The sequence below is a fragment of the Oratosquilla oratoria genome, chromosome 37 (assembly GCF_046742065.1).
Source record: "Oratosquilla oratoria isolate Oo_2021 chromosome 37, ASM4674206v1, whole genome shotgun sequence".
NCBI lineage: Eukaryota > Metazoa > Arthropoda > Malacostraca > Stomatopoda > Squillidae > Oratosquilla > Oratosquilla oratoria.
Window position 1 is genome coordinate 273,377 of NC_134813.1, and position 16,624 is coordinate 290,000.

The 16,624-nt window shown below is 37.5% G+C and overlaps 2 protein-coding genes across 3 annotated transcripts in view; one reads left to right on the forward strand and one right to left on the reverse strand.

Annotated features, from left to right (window-relative positions):
• Positions 1-2,319: 2,319 nt before the first annotated feature.
• The window catches only part of LOC143019489 (uncharacterized), a 90,336-nt gene continuing 76,031 nt past the window's right edge, over positions 2,320-16,624 (reverse strand). Inside the window, exons 2-6 of the mRNA XM_076175131.1 lie at positions 10,269-10,334; positions 8,060-8,214; positions 6,042-6,206; positions 5,134-5,351; positions 2,320-3,408 (exon numbers count right to left, since the gene is read on the reverse strand). Of these exons, the coding sequence (XP_076031246.1) occupies positions 3,204-3,408; positions 5,134-5,351; positions 6,042-6,206; positions 8,060-8,214; positions 10,269-10,334 (809 nt within the window). The 3' untranslated portion in view covers positions 2,320-3,203. The remainder of the gene's footprint in view (positions 3,409-5,133; positions 5,352-6,041; positions 6,207-8,059; positions 8,215-10,268; positions 10,335-16,624) is intronic.
• LOC143019488 (uncharacterized) overlaps positions 9,182-16,624 on the forward strand; it is a 97,297-nt gene continuing 89,854 nt past the window's right edge. The window contains exon 1 of one of the 2 annotated variants that reach the window (XM_076175127.1): positions 9,182-9,307. The gene's annotated coding sequence lies outside the window, so the exon portion shown is untranslated. Of the gene's footprint in view, positions 9,308-9,591; positions 9,724-16,624 lie in introns of those variants that run through there. The other variant, XM_076175129.1, reaches the window with a different exon arrangement.

Here is a 16,624-nt window from a genome sequence, read left to right on the forward strand (position 1 = left end):
GATTGAACTGGAACTTAATGAAGAAAAATATATGAAAAGAAATGAACAATATAGAAAAGGAAGAATGATGTATGAAAAAACAAACTTTGATAAAATAAGAGAATTCTTTCAACAAGAAAACTGGGAAGAAATATACAAAGAAGAAACAACAGTAGAAGAGAAATGGAATATTTTGACAAAAATTTACAAAAAAGGAGTGGAAAAGTATGTCCCAAGACAAAAACAAGAAAAAGAATATGTAAAATGCTGGTACAACAAAAGTTGTAGGGAGTTAAAAGACAAAAGAGACAAAGCCTGGACCAGATGAAAAAAAGACAGAAGACCTGAAAAATGGAAAATATATACCTGTTATAGAAATGAATATGTACAAACGTGCAGAGAGGAAAAGAGAAAATATGAAAAAGATATAGAAAAGTGTAAAGATCAACCAAAACTATTCTACAGATTTGTAAACAATAAACTGAAAAACAAACAAGACTTGGAGAAATTAAGACAAGAGGGAGTTGAATACACTGAGGAAATGGAAATGGCGGAAATTATGAACAAACATTTTAAATCAGTGTTTACAAGGGAGAACATACAACCTGAAGAGAACGAATGGAAAGAGAAAGTCCCCCCTATGGAAGAAATAGAAGTAACAAAGAATGAAATATTAACACACTTGAGTAATCTTGATGTCAGAAAATCGCATGGACCAGATGAAATAGCAAACTGGATACTGAAAGAATGCAGGAATGAACTGGCAGACAAAATACATAGCATACTAAATAGTTCCTTGAAAGAAGGAAAAGTTCCAGAAGATTGGAAAAAAGCAAATATAGTACCTATATATAAAGGAGGAAATAAAGAAGAACCTACCAACTATAGACCAGTCTCTCTAACAAGTACAATAGCAAAACTTTGTGAAAGAATTATCAAAAGTAGATGGGTAAAATATTTAGAAAAAAACAAAGTGTTAAATCCAAGGCAATTTGGATTCAGACAAGGACGATCATGCGTCACCAATTTAATATGTTTCTATTCAAGGCTAATAGATATAATACAAGAAAGAGATGGATGGGCGGACTGTGCATTTTTAGATCTAAAGAAAGCTTTTGACAAAGTACCACATAAGAAGTTGCTTAAGAAATTAGAAACTGAAGGAGGAATACAGGGCAAACTACTAAATTGAATGGAAGACTTTTTGCAAGAAAGAAAAATGAGAGTAGTGATAAGAAACCAGCACTCAAAATGGGATGAAGTAATAAGCGGTGTTCCGCAGGGAACAGTTCTGGCCCCAATAATGTTTGCTATATATATTAATGATATGGATGAAGGAATTGAAAGCTATATGAGCTTCTTTGCAGATGATGCAAAACTACTGAAAAGAGTGAAAACTGAAGAAGATTGTGAATCACTACAGAGAGATCTAAATAAAGTACAGGAATGGAGTAGGAAGTGGGAGATGGAGTTCAATACAAAAAAGTGTAGTATAATGGAATTTGGAAAAAGTAAAAACAGAATAACAGGAGCATATAAATTGGGAGAAGGAATAAAAAAAGTAGAAAATGAGAAGGACCTGGGAGTCATTGTTATGAATAATATGTCACCTGAGAAACATATAAATAAGATTTTTGGAGAAACTTATGATTTAGTAAGAACGATCAAAGTTGCATTTACATACCTGGATGAAGAAATGGTGAAGAAAATCCTAATCACCCTGATAAGACCAAGATTGGAATATGCAGCAACGATATGGTCACCAAGTACAAAAAAATGTATAAAAAAACTTGAAAGAATACAAAGAGCAATTACAAAATTGGCACCAACACTCTCAAAACTATCATATGAAGAGAGACTAGAAAAACTTGAACTACAGACACTAGAGCAAAGAAGAGAGAGAGGAGATTTGATAGCTATTTACAGAATCATGAAAGGCATAGAAATTACTGATAGAGAGAATCTGATAAAATGGGATGACAGAAATACTAGAGGACACGGAAAGAAAATAAAAAAGACAGCTATAGAAGAGATTTGAAAAAGAACAGCTTTCCTCACAGAGTAATAGACAGTTGGAACAAGTTAGATGAGAAAGTGGTGTGTGCAAAAACACTACATGAATTTAAAAATAGTTTAGATAAAATGAGATATGAAGACGGGACCCCACGAGCATAGCTCCCCTTCCCGTAAAATACAACGAGGTAAATACAACAAGGTAATACACATAAACATTTTAAGAGTTCATTTTGTCTAAAGCCTCAACGATTTTTTCATCTTTTGGGGACCACAGGCTTAGCCAGAATAAGACATATTAAGGGTATCACTTTGAACACTACAACATATAAGGAAAATCTTTATTTGTAAATCTGAAAATACACATCCCTTATATATAGTAAAATATTGTATTTTTTTTTTACATTTTATATATATACATATAATAAATTCACATTGTTTTTCCTGCATTCTGCCGGTCCTTGAAGGGAGTAGAAAGGAGGAGGAAGGAGAGTGATAAGATGGAGGTGGGAAGGATTCCTTTTGACAGAGAAAGACGTTAGATTATTTGGGTTCAGACACACTACTGCAGCGTCGCTCTCGCCTCTTCATCACATTAACGCTTCTTATGGATTTCTGTTGGCGCCATGTGATTTTATTTAGCTGAGATGTGGACCCGTGAGAGAATGGGATCTTAATTGATCGAGACCCCGTTTAGCCTCGAGCCTGCCCCGCTCAGCTGAATAAAACCGTCTAACGGTATCAGTTTTGAAAAAATATATATATATTACGTCACCGTTTTCAAAGGATTACCAGCGGACGATATGACGTCATGTCGACCCGGAGGACATTTTCAGCAAATGTGAATGGATGTTGTGGTACTCAAAGTAATTTGTTATTCTCGTTAAGGGAAGATGATGAGGAAAAAGGAAAAGTAGGAGTACAGAGAAAATGAGTAAGATTATTAGGATTAAGAAGAGGAGGAGGACGAGGAAGAGGAGAATGACGACAAGGAACGGGAAGAAGAGAACGAGGAAGACAAAGAAAACGAGTAAGATGAGTAGGAATAAGAAAAGGAAGAGGAAGGGGAGGGAGAAGATTAAAAGGAGGACGAGAAGGACAAGGAATGCAAAGAGAACAAGAAGGAGGGGGAGGGAGAAGAGGTGGAGGAAGATGGAGAAATAAAGGTCCTAGTGTTGCTTAAACTCCACCACATCCTTCTAGTTTCGTCCTCAGAGTAGCATACTAAGCACACGCTTGAGTGTGAAGGCCGGTTTATTGGGTGATTCGGAAGCCAAGGTCAAGATGGACTTGCTCCTCGGGGCTAAGGTCGCCCTCAGCGTGCCTCCGCCGTGGCCCAGACGTCCGCCTCCCCTTCGGAAGTGCAAGAGCCACTGTGTTTTAAGGGCACCCGAGTCTGTTTCCACCCAGGAGGATCTGCAAAGAAGTCAATCGATGGATGAGTTATCAGTCATTCGGAGTCCATTACTGAACAAAGGCTTTTCCCAACAATGAAGGACAATATTTAGGGAACCCATCAAGGCCCAGAGTCACTTTCGATTCTTAAAGAGCGCGGGGTGTCCCCACAGCTGAATAAAATCGCCTGGCGTCATCCAGAAATTAATTTATAGAAACTATCTCTGGTTTCTGTGAGTTAAAGATGGCCTCTAAATGTTGAAAGGCAGAGACTCAATCCATCTACCAAAATTCAATGCCATTTGTATTGTTTTTATTCAGCTTGTGGCCCGTCATGACCCAATGTCACAAGTTTAACGTTTTTGCTCTGGAAGACGACAGACTATTTCAATCAGAATGGAGCGTTTGAGAATTAAACAGTGACCATTAACCCCAGGAACAACTTTGCATTTTTTCTTTTGTAATGTTATCTATTTTCACGAAAACCATCTTTAAAACAAATATCTTATCTCCATAATTTATTTCGCATAATGTTGCTAAAAAAGGCCGTTTAGTCTTATTGTAAGAGAATCTAGCACCATCATTGAGCTCCCTGTATATGTTATGTACGTGAATAATACCATTACTGCTAGGCGGTTATCATAAACTTTCTTCTTCTGCCTTTCTCTCTAAGTTCTATATGTTGTTAATATACCATTAATCTCCACCTCTTTTCTCTTTACTTTCTTCCCAATCGTGTATTTTCTTCAGTAGTTCTTTCTTCGTTTTCATAATTCCTAAATTTTATACTAAATAGCCTACGACACTTGACACGATCGCTATTCATCGAACAAATGACAATACATGAAGAATGAACGTAATTTTTGACGTCACTGTGAAGCAGATGGCGCCATGGGTAGGTTTTACGAGAATGGCTGTAGCAGATGCTTTGTGGATAGGATCAGTGATCTCAAATTGCAATAAAAAGAAAACGAGAGTTTTTTTTTTGGCTATTATTGACTTCGGTTAAGTACTAAAAACATATTCCAGTAAGATTAGCCACCTTTAATTTTCAAAGTATTTACACTTTACGGTCTCCATGAATAGGGGTAGGAGGAGGAGGAGGAGGAGGAGGAAGGAGGAGGAAAAAAGATAGGGAAAAAAGGGAGGGGAGGAGGAGGGAAAGGAGAAGGAAAAGAAGAAGGAAGATTAAGAGGAAAAGAAGAAGAGAAGGAGGGGGAGGAGATGGAGCAATTATTGGTTGTTAGCTCGATATGAGGAAGAAGTGGACATATAGTGGTGACTGATAAAGGCAATGAGAAATGTTGGTCCCGGACCAGGGACTCGAATCGGGGAGCTGATCATCTCCGACGTCCTAAACTCGTGAAGGTGTGGGGGTGGGGTGATTGTCCTTAGCTCATTCTTTAACTGGATAAAAACGTCTAGTATCTACAGGAAAATAGATAACTAAATAGAAAATAAATAAATGACTACACGAATAAATAAAATAATTAATGAATTAATGAATGAATAAATGAATAAATACCTAAGTGCATAACTGAATAGGTAAGTGAATAATGAATAAATTGATAAATTAATAGATAAATAGATAAGTATATAAGTACATGAATAAATTAATACAATAGATACATAGATAAATGAATAAATAAATAAATTAATAAATGAATATTATTATCGTGTAGCCGTTCCATTGGTGGTGGCACTTTTAAAATATCTACGGAGAATCTCTGAGAACGTAGGACCTACCTGACGATGACGGCGTAATGCTGAGCCTCAAGCTTCGCCAGAACGCTGTGGGGGTCGTTCTTGGCCGGGGTGGCCTGGGAATCGAGGTCAGGGTAGGTCGTCCGGCAAGTGGTGACAGAATCGGCCGGGAAGAGGTCCTTCAGGACGGATCCGGGACCGTAGAGGACCAAATCAGTGGAACGGTGTAAAGTCGTCCAGACCAACACCAATGTTGTACCCTGAAGAAGTTTGTCAGAGATCAATGAATCTGTGCACGAGTGGTCTGATTGGTGTGTGTGTGTGTGTGTGTGTGTGTGTGTGTGTGATTAACCATGGTCTTGGATCACGTGTTGGGCTCATGATAGACAGTTATTAACCTCTCGGATGAGAGCTCAGAGCTCGTATGACCGATCTATGGGTAATACTGTAACTTTACACGCACACACACACCCAACTCCCTGCCCACGAGGGTTGGAGTAACAACCCGTAACGCAGTGATACTGAAATTATTTCAGCCCTTGGCGGGATGTGTGTGTGTGTGTGTGTGTGTGTGTGTGTGTGTGTGTGTGTGTGTGTGTGTGTGTGTGTGTGTGTGTGTGTGTGCACGCACGCACGCTCATTTCAATCATTTAGTTTGCCAAGTATTTTTGTTTGAAACAAAATTTCATGTGCATCCTATCTCTATTATCTATTCATTCAAAACTAACAATTATTATGTCTGTATATCTCAATGGTTGTTATTGTATGTGTGAGATTGTACTACTCAAACATGACCTGTCATATCTCATTTACAAATTTTGTTGACAAAAATCACTTTTATGAGGAGAAAGGCGATGTACACTGAAATACACACAATACCTTACTGACGCGTTAGATCTGCATCTGTCTGAAGGAGACAGTTTCGAATGTTGTACGGTTGTTTGAATTACCTTGTTCGCCGGCGGTCGATAGACACTCGAAGAGGCCGAAGAGGAGGACGAGGACGAAGAGGAAGAGATCGGGAGGATCGCCATCAGGAGGCTTGTGATCGAGAGCTTCTTTCTTCCCTTCGTCGTCACCTTCAGAGTCTCGTTGTCGCTGTAGCGTCTCTTTGGCTGTGGGTGGAGGAGGAACAGGTAAAGCATGGGAGGCACTTACATATTTAATCCCTTTTTCTTCCTCCGTAGCATCCAAAACTGGAATCTTCTCCCATCTTATGTAGTTAGTAGTTCCTCTCTTGATACTTTTAGAAATAGGGTCACCTATCACAACCTTCCTCTCCTTAATTATAATCACATTATTGACCCTAATTCTGATCATATCCTTAACCCTGATTCTAACCCCATTCCTGGTCCAAATCTTGTCTCCAACCCTTAATCCCTCCGCTCAGCGCCCGAATATTATAAGTTGTATAGTCATTCGTCCAATTTTTTGTTCTCTTATAATGTAAAATTTATGAAAGAAAATAACAATTGTTTTAGGGGTGACTATAAACTTTAACAATGACCTCAATTACATTTAGTAATTTGATAAGGTGGTGTGGAGGAAAGCTGGGGTGGAAAATAAGATGGAAAATAGGGTGGATGAAACAGTATTGGGATGGTTTGGACACATGGAAAGAATGAGGGGAGAAAGATTAGTAAAAGAGGCGTGGAAGGCAGAGGTGGGTGGATTGAAGTTGAGGGAACGACCGAGGTTGAGATGGATGGATGGGGTGAAGAGGACGTGGAGCAAGAGGGAGAATGTCTGTTGAGCAAGAAAGGGAGAAGGCAGGAGATACGGGTGAGTATAGAATGGCTGTGTATAGGTGATACTGTGATACGAGGAAGGGTGGGGGGTGGGGGTTTAGGGAATGGTTATGTGTTAATGATATATTGACGCAGCCAGAAGGGATTCCCCCCCACCCCGTCATCTCTTTTCTGTATGAGGGGACGGAGAGGAGGATCGCCGAATTAATGAAGCGGCCTTGCTGTGGATGTGCTGTGTCCTGCTGCATTGCTTCTGATCCAAGGAAGTAGGCGGGATACAGGGATGACCCGTCGTCCACAAGGAGCTAAGATGAAAAAGGGGGGAAAGGGTAGTGGAGGGGAGTGGAATGGGTGGATTGGAGTGAAGTGGGTGGGAGTGGGTATATGCCTTTTGATTTGGCTACCTCCCTGGTAAGGGGGAAAAACCCTTGGTATATAGATAGATTGTAATTTGGTGAAAGACATTGTTTCTACTCTTAAAGGCAATATCAGGCTGAGATGATGGATTCACATAAATGGCAAAAGAGATATTTAACTAAAATAGTAGAAAAAAAACCCGTTAAATTTTAGATTAATCTCCAATCATAAAACAATGTTGTGTAGTTACTTATATTTACTACTTTGTTTGAGTAGAAACGACTTCGGTTACAATTATTTGTTTTTCAAATTTTCAGATGTCGAATTACTCTCACGTCATATTGTGAAAAGCTGAATTACGAACAAAGAGATTTTATACAAATGTTAGACACATTGTTGAGATGTTCTTACGGAAGTCTAGAACATTGTAACCGAAGTCGTTTCTACTCAAACGCAATAGCAAAAGCAAGTAGCATGCTAATGAGAAATGCCATGTAAGCCGCCACGTTAAAGTCCCTAAAATATTGATTAAATAAATTTTATATATTAAATACCCAAAGCGAGGATTCTATTGAACATCATATTTTGTTTGATTAATGTAGGGTAGGTCAGGTTAAGTGATGCTTGGTTAGGTTATGATTGATCACACATATGAAAAAGATGAATAAACGAACAATAAATATTTTAGATATATGGATAAAAGAAAGAACAATATATTTTTTCCCATTAGCTTTCTTTCATTGCCATTCATTTAGAATTTAAAACGCGATGTAAAAAGACACCTTCTTGGATTTTGTTTTACACTTCCGAGACAGACGACATGACGTCATTTTCAGCCCTCGATTCAAATTTGTCCTGCTTACCTTCTTGTGCTGGCGAGGGTGAAGACAATCGTTTAATGAGAAGACTGATGGGTTTCTGGCGTTTAAGAGGTCATGGACGAGGTCAAGCCGGGTCAATTCTTCGATGAGTCGACTGACCATGTCGTCACCTTCGTGGGTGGGGTAGAGCATGTCGCCTGCATTTGTTGAAGAGAAAATAAAAGTACCAGTTTCAAATAACATTTATTTTGAGGTCCGATTTTGAATGATAAAATGTGAAGAAGAAAGACTACATGAAGAAATGAGGAATTATTGAAAATGAGTTTCATTGAGATATTGAAGAAATTATGTAGAATTAAATATCACAAGATTAACAGTTGATGACTATTATTATTAAGAAAATGTATAGGCAATGAACCATTCTAAATTATTTACACAGACCCGAAATATTTCTTGACAGATACAAAACCGTTGACATTAAATGAGTTTTTGCCGAGGACATTTACTACATTTCCCATTTTGTCATAAGTAAAAAACTACAATAATTTGGGTGCACTTATTAGGCGCTGTGATGTGCACGTAGAGTGTTGTAGTGTTGCTTATTATTTGTGACAAAATGCATAGATGTAGCAACTGTTGTTGGCGGAAAATTGTCAACGTTTAAAGTTTTGTGGCTGCCATGAGTTTTTAAATGTTTGATGTGGAAGAATGTAGTAAAAAAATATTCCTTACGAGTGTCAACGCAGTTTATATAAAACACGGTTATCCTTATAAAAAAAAATCCTGGTCGTCATGAAGACTTACACATAATATTTCTTTATGAAAGGTCACTAATTCTATGTCGAAAAAAAAAAAAAAAAATTGTCCTCACATGAATTCTCATTCTGAATCAAATTTAGACCTTCGTGATTGGGCGTCAAAGCTACGTTCAGATTCTTTACTAACGACTTTGGATAGGCCAATCGATTAAAAAAATATTAATTTTTGAATTATTAGATTGGATAAGTTATAAACACTATATATAATAACCAATGTGAAATGTTCATATAAACAGGTTGTGGTAAAATAATAGAAAAATGTCCATCTGTAGTTCATCATTTAAATTTTGCACAAAGAGGAAACGAACGAAGTCGTCTTCAAATCAAACAAAGTTTGTTTGTGGGTGGTGTGGCAATTTCTCGAAGCAATAGCTACTATAGGCTTTCGTGTTTCATATGATCTTTATTAACATAGACATTCTAGTGCTTAAACTCATGAACAAGCTAAAGACAACTAAGGACATATGCCTAAGTAAGTGATAAATGAGTATACCTGTAGTGTCAACTGTGGGGATACATTATGATCATGACCATACAGGTTAGTGAAAATGGAGTAATTAGTTATATGATATTTGCAAGCATTGCTCATGTTCTTACGTGTTCTGCTTTGATAGAAAAATGTATACTATATATATGTGTGTGTGTATATGTGTTAAGATAGTCGTAAAAGAGAAAAGTTAAAAAAATATGAAATGCTACGCTCGGCTGCACAAATACGAAACTGGCAAGTTGTACTAAATTTTAGATAAATATATTTTTTGTGTATAAATTGTTCAAGAATATACATAAATAAGCAACACTGAGAAGGAACTACAAGTGTTTAGAAGATATAAACTTTGAGAAACAGGCTATAAAATACCATTTGAAGCTCTACACAAGCATACACATGTAAGTACATTTTTCTTGCATCCGTCCAGTATACAATTGCACCATTGGAATATAGCGGTCCCATCTGGCAACACGATTTTATCACCATAATTTCAAATTACCTAAATTTGAATAGACGAAGGATTAAAACATGTTGTCAGACGCGTTATAACGTCTAATGCCCACAAACAAGCAAGTTGATAAATAAATACCATCCCCTTGCACAAGGGAGATAGTAACGGCTTTCAAACCCAGAGCATAGCTCGATCTCGGGCCTGTATGTGTATGTTCATTTGTGTTTGTGAGTGATTACCTAGTATTCAACTAGTTGAATCTTACGGGAAGGGAGCTACGCTCGTAGTGTCCCGTCTTTGTATCTCGCAGTATCTAGTTTGCTCTTAAATTCCTGTATGGTGTGTGTTGTCTGAATAGAGCACCAGGCTAGGTAATAGAATACAAAACATGCTTACGAAACTATACAATTATTATTATCTTTATTATTTTATCCCATTCCTGTATTCATATCTGGGCCATTTTGTGGCCATGTAGTGTTAGATGTGACGTACCTGTGACCAGATAAAGGGCCACGTATGGAAACACACGGCCATCGCGTTCCTCCGACCGCTGTTGCACTGCCAAAGAAAGAGATTTATGTATCATTATTCAAAAAATTGAATGAAAGATGAAGAACAAAATAGACAAAATATGCTGGGGATAAGAGCATAACGCTATATTCGTGTCTGTACCCATGATAGATACATATGTTTATATATGTACAAATTATATATATATATATATATATATATATATATATACATATGTGTGTCTGTCTGTGTGTGTGTGTGTGTGTGTGTGTGATTCACCATGGTCTTGGATCACGTGTTGGACTTGTGATCGACAGCTATTTCCCTCCCGGAAGAGAGCTCATATATGACCGATCTATGGGTAATGCTGTGACCTTACACGCACACACACACCCAACTCCTCGCCCACGAGAGTTGGAGTAATGACTCGCAGCGCAGCGATACTGAAATTATTTCAGCCCTGGGCGGGATTCGAACCCGGACTGCCGTAGTGGCGGCCGGGAACTCTACCCACTGCGCCATCGAGTCGTGTGTGTGTGTGTGTGTGTGTGTGTGTGTGTGTCTCATATCCTTGATTCTGTTGAAGGTAGATGATATACACGAAGGACATCAGCCCGTGGTACTTGAAGGTTGACCTCGAAACTGCCCCTTGGCCTTGCGAACGAATTGAGGAATGACCAGCTCGTTGGCTCTAGTCAGAGGATTTCATTGAGTCAGAACACATTTGCCCCCGAGGATCAGTTGAGCATCTTGCACAATCATTTTCTGCTTCACTGTCATCCACTTTTTTTTATGTTTTTATTTTCTATTTCTTTGCGAGTGTATAATCATGCTGATGTGTAGCATTCATGTATATAGATCTTGCTTAAGCAGACGTGTGATTTTCGCGTTTCGTGAAATTCCGCGAATTTAAGAACGCTTTCATGTGGTCTGACATATTTCCGTTTTTTTCCAACCTGTAAAAAAAAAAATAAAAAAATAGTAATAATAATAATATTAATAAATTTCACAGGCTCGCAATTATTACTCGTAATATTTCTTTGCCGTTCTGGAGTGATATTTATAGTATTATGCACCAGATTGCACTATTTGAAGTTAAAAAGAAATGCAAAAACTCACTACTGTAGGAGGATACACCCCTCTCCCACTCCCATCCCCACCCTCTGCTCGGTCGTTTCGTTCCCTCACAAATTTCCTCACATGCCATATACATACATACATATATATATATATATATATATATATATATATATATATATATATATATATAATATATATATAATATATATATATATAATATAATATATATATATATATATTTATACATATATATGTATGTATGTATGCACTCATTGCACGTCATATGAATATACTCCATATCTACAAAACTAGTCAGGAATAAACTCACTCCCATCCCCACCCTCTGCTCGCTCGTTTCGTTCCCTCACAAATTTCCTCACATGCCATATACATACATACATATATATATATATATATATATATATATATATATATATATATATATATATATATATAATATATATATAATATATATATATAATATAATATATATATATATATATTTATACATATATATGTATGTATGTATGCACTCATTGCACGTCATATGAATATACTGCATATCTACAAAACTAGTCGGGAATAAACTCACACTAAGTCTCCTGTGTTTTCTACACTTACGTCAACCTGTCAGAATGTCTCAATATATATATATATATATATATATATATATATATATATATATATATATATATATGTATATATATATATATATTCATATTCATATGCAATATATTTATGTGACGTGTAGTTAGTGCATACACATATGATATCAAAGCTCTCATCTGGGAGGTTAATCGCTGTCTATCACTGGACCAACACTTGATCCAAGCCCGTGGTGTATCACATACATTCCAGGGATGAAATATTAATCCTATCACTCATGATACACATGTACACATAGGATTCGGGAGATGTGCACATATGTACACGAGCCTGTGTCATCCCTACACACGCTGTATTTTTTTCTATCGTTACGTACGGTTGGCAGCCATGATTGCCATATTGGTTGTAACGAGGTTATGATTATGATAATTACATTATAATCATCTTGACCAAACGCAGTTAATAACTGTATATTCTTAATCACATTATGTTATGGGGAAGTTCAGGTCCATATATAAATATTTTTACACGCACGTATATGAAACGGGTGGGAGTGGAATTATGCCTATAGATTTTGGCTACCTCCCTTGTAAGGGGGTAAAAAGCCCTTGGTATATGCATGTGTGTACGTACGTATGTGGGAGTACGAGAGACGTTTCACCATATATTCCATCTAGAATGGGATGCCCCAATTTTAGGGGAACCTCAAAATCATAGGTCGTATGCTTAAAAGAAATTTGGGATGACGTCACCCCCACCTTTTCGTTTAACAGTCATTTCCAGTGGAGATTGTCACTCCTAGTGACATCTGCAAGGTTACAGTCAAATTATTTAATTCCATCGAGGGTTACCTTCAATGAAGCGAGATGATGAAGAGGGTCTCTCTGCTCAGTGACCTCGTTCTATATATCCCGAGGTCATCCTCGACAACGCGATCTTGTTTATGTCCGTGCGCTTGATGCCCACGCCTCGTATACTTAAGAATTTGACTCGTGGCATAATAAATCAAAACTTATAATTTATTGTCATTGTCTCTATGCAATTTGCCCACAAGACACAATAAACAAATAAAAACGTTTAATTTCTTGCCATTGCCTCAATGCAATTTGCTCACAAAACACAACAAATAAAAACGTTTAATTTCTTGTAATTGACTCAAAGCAATTTGCCCACAAAACACAACAAACAAATAAAAACGTTTAATTTCTTGTCATTGCCTCAAAGCAATTTGCCCACAAAACACAACAAACAAAAACATTTAATTTCTTATCATTGCCTCTATGCAATTTGCCCACAAAACACAACAAACAAATAAAAACGTTTGATTTCTTGCCCACAAAACACGACAATTATACAATAAACTACTGTATATAGATTTATATACATTACAACAACGAAAAATATATTTGCTCAGTTGAACAAAATTATACAAATAAACTAGTAAATATATCAAATGGCCTTAACACTGATTAATGCTTCCCCTTTCGTGTTAAGGTATTTTTTCCTTCAACCTCCGATTAATCGGCGGTATCAACCACCTCCGGCACTTTTTCCGCCGTAAAATCACTATAGCAACCTATTCTGTTTTCTCAACACTATATGTCATTTGATATGCCGGAGCAAAATGATCTTCCTCCAGCAAATCAGAATTCCTTCCTGAAAACTACTGGCTGCAAATTTGCTCCAACAGTTGGGGGAAATATAGCCCAGTGTGATAGCGCTTTTAGCTGTGTGAAATAGTTTGTCGTAAGCCAGTGTGTTTATGTGATGGGGTTTGAGAAGACGAAATAAAACCTCGTCCGTGACACGTCACTGACATGTCCGTGACACGCCTGTGATATGTCCGTGACATGCCCGTGACGTATCCGTGACACGTCCGTGACACGCTTGTGATATGTCCGTGACACGCTTGTGATATGTCCGTGACACGCTTGTGATATGTCCGTGACGTGTCCGTGACGTATCCATGACATGTCCATGACGTGTCCGTGACATGTCCGTGATACATGCCCGTAATACATTTATGACGTTTATATTTACATACTGATATTTACGAGTAGGGTGGCTGATCTCGACAAACTTGTTCCGAGATATCCATAGCTCAAACACAATCACACACACACACACACACACACACACACACACACACACACACACACACACACACACACACACACACACACACACACACACACACACACACACACACGTAAGCTAACCTAACCTAACAATGTATTTTATCTATCCTTAATCAAATAATTTTCACTGTTGGAGCGATTTATGTCTACAAGTTCATTTCTGCGGTTGCTATTCGTTACAAGGTAATATGTGGGGTAATATTTTTCAAATATATCTTTGCATGTGTACTGGCGTAACTGATCTCTAGAACGCCCTACATCCGATAAGAGCTGAAACTACAGATAGATTGCGTCTATTTTCTATGGAGTGTAAAATGAACGCTTGGTTAATCATGCTCTGTAGTCATGATCTACAACTAGACCGTTTGGAATTTAATCCACGTCTCGGTCGAAGTCGCCATGGCCCTATGACGTCATGTCGACGTTCGACAGTCTAGGATTCTAGGCGTTTCTTCGATATGTCGACATTTTATGTTTAGAGCATCGCCATAACTTTTCTTATTCGAAATTGTGAAAACGAGTTGTAATATTTAATTTAGCTGACCCAGTATGATTTTCCTGACATTTTATTATAAGGAACCTCTCTCTCTCTTCCTTCCTATCTCTCTCTCTCTTCCTTCCTATCTCTTTCTCTCTTTCTCTCTCTTCTAAGTATACAGTTTCCTTGTGGCTGAGGTCAACAAGCTCTTGTGGGAAGGTCAAGAAGCGCAAGTTTGAATTCCCATCCGAGGTCGTCCACAACGAGTGAATGAATGAATGAATTATCTCAAATTACTCACACACACGCGCACACACACACACACACACACACACACACACACACACACACACACACACACACACACACACACACACACACACACACACACACAAGACGTGTATATTTGTGATTTTATTTATCTGAAGGAATCCACATTTTCAACGGAAAGTTTATGTGACACTTCTGTTAAAGAATGGTGATGATGATGATGATGATTATGTTGATGACGTCTTGTGGTTGAGCACTTGTGGGAAGAAAATTTCCATCCCAGACGAAACGTTTGAACAAAAAATAATAATAATTTGCATCTAATTAGCTCTCGGAGCACAAAAACCCGAATCTCTAACAAAATATTTTTCATATTTTCTCTTAACAAAATACTTTTGCCTCTTTCTTTGCTTGGCGCCAAAATAAATACTATTGAACAATCTTGATCAACGGTTCATTATATAAAAAAAGATGAAATTAATTCTCTATCGGGTTTTACCAGCTCCGACAGTTGAGTGTTCGTTTGAGTAAAATCGACTTCGGTTACAATATTTCATTTTTCAAATCTCCAAATATCAAATTTATTATCTTTACGTCATATATAGTAAAGCTGAATGGTAAACTAAGAAATTGTAAACCTATATGAGTGTTAGACACACTGTTGAAAAGTTCTTAGGTTTCTGTAAGCAAAGTCATATTCTAATTATTCAAATGGAGGTTGGAGGTAGGATGTCGGAGGAAATTTTGCACAGTGTGATTACCCCTTAATGCCTGACGATTTCAGTGAGCTTAGACTAACCCTTGGGCAGTAAAGGGATTAACTATTTTCGTATAGGGAAACACTCTTCTCTTTCTATTCTGGCTGCCGCCAGGTGATTTTATTCATCTACGTGAGCGCCTCATTATTATTATTATTATTATTATTATCATTATTATTATTTTATTTTATTTTTTATTTTTTATTTATTTTTTTTTTTAACATCGCGACAGATGTCAGACCATATCGATCAAGACACTTTACCGTCTGGACAGGAAATTGCTTTTTCACAACTTCGTTCGGACCGGAAGTCGCTAATTTGAAAAAAAAAAAAAATCCTGCTGCAGCTACATCGTTAATTTTGGCCGTGAAGTACTTAAACCTTCTTAAGGCGAATAGAATCGCCTGGTGACTCCCACAATAAAGCTTAGACTACAGGAAAGGACCAGTTTTGATACATAACCATACGAGATGTGCAAATACAAGTATAAAGTACGTGTACATGCATGTCTGCATGTGCGCTCGTGTGTGTGTGTATTTGTGTGCTTGTGTGTGTGCGCTTGTGTGTCTGTGTGTGTGTGCTTGTGTGTCTGTGTGTGTGCTTGTGTGCATGTGTGTGTGTGTGTATGATTTATTTCGTCATTTGTTTATCATATGCAGGAAGTATTTGAAGTCAACAGCAATTTTAATATCGTTAAACATTTTAAGAAAATTTTCTAATCGGACATATCTCAACTTCACAGTGTATTTCTCCAAATGTTTATAAAAATAGTGACATTGTGGAGTTGTTTACTTGCTGGACGTTACATAACAAAGTACATTATCAGCTGAGTACATGGTTTGTGTACATAAATTGTTACATAAGATGTGGACACTGTGTGGTGATTGTCAATGAATTGAATGATGTGTGAGGTTCAACAAAGAAGGTAAGCTCCGTGTATTGAATGTGTGTTGTGTGTGTGTGTGTATGTGAGTGTGTGTGTGTGTGTGTTTCAGAAAGGTCTTGGGT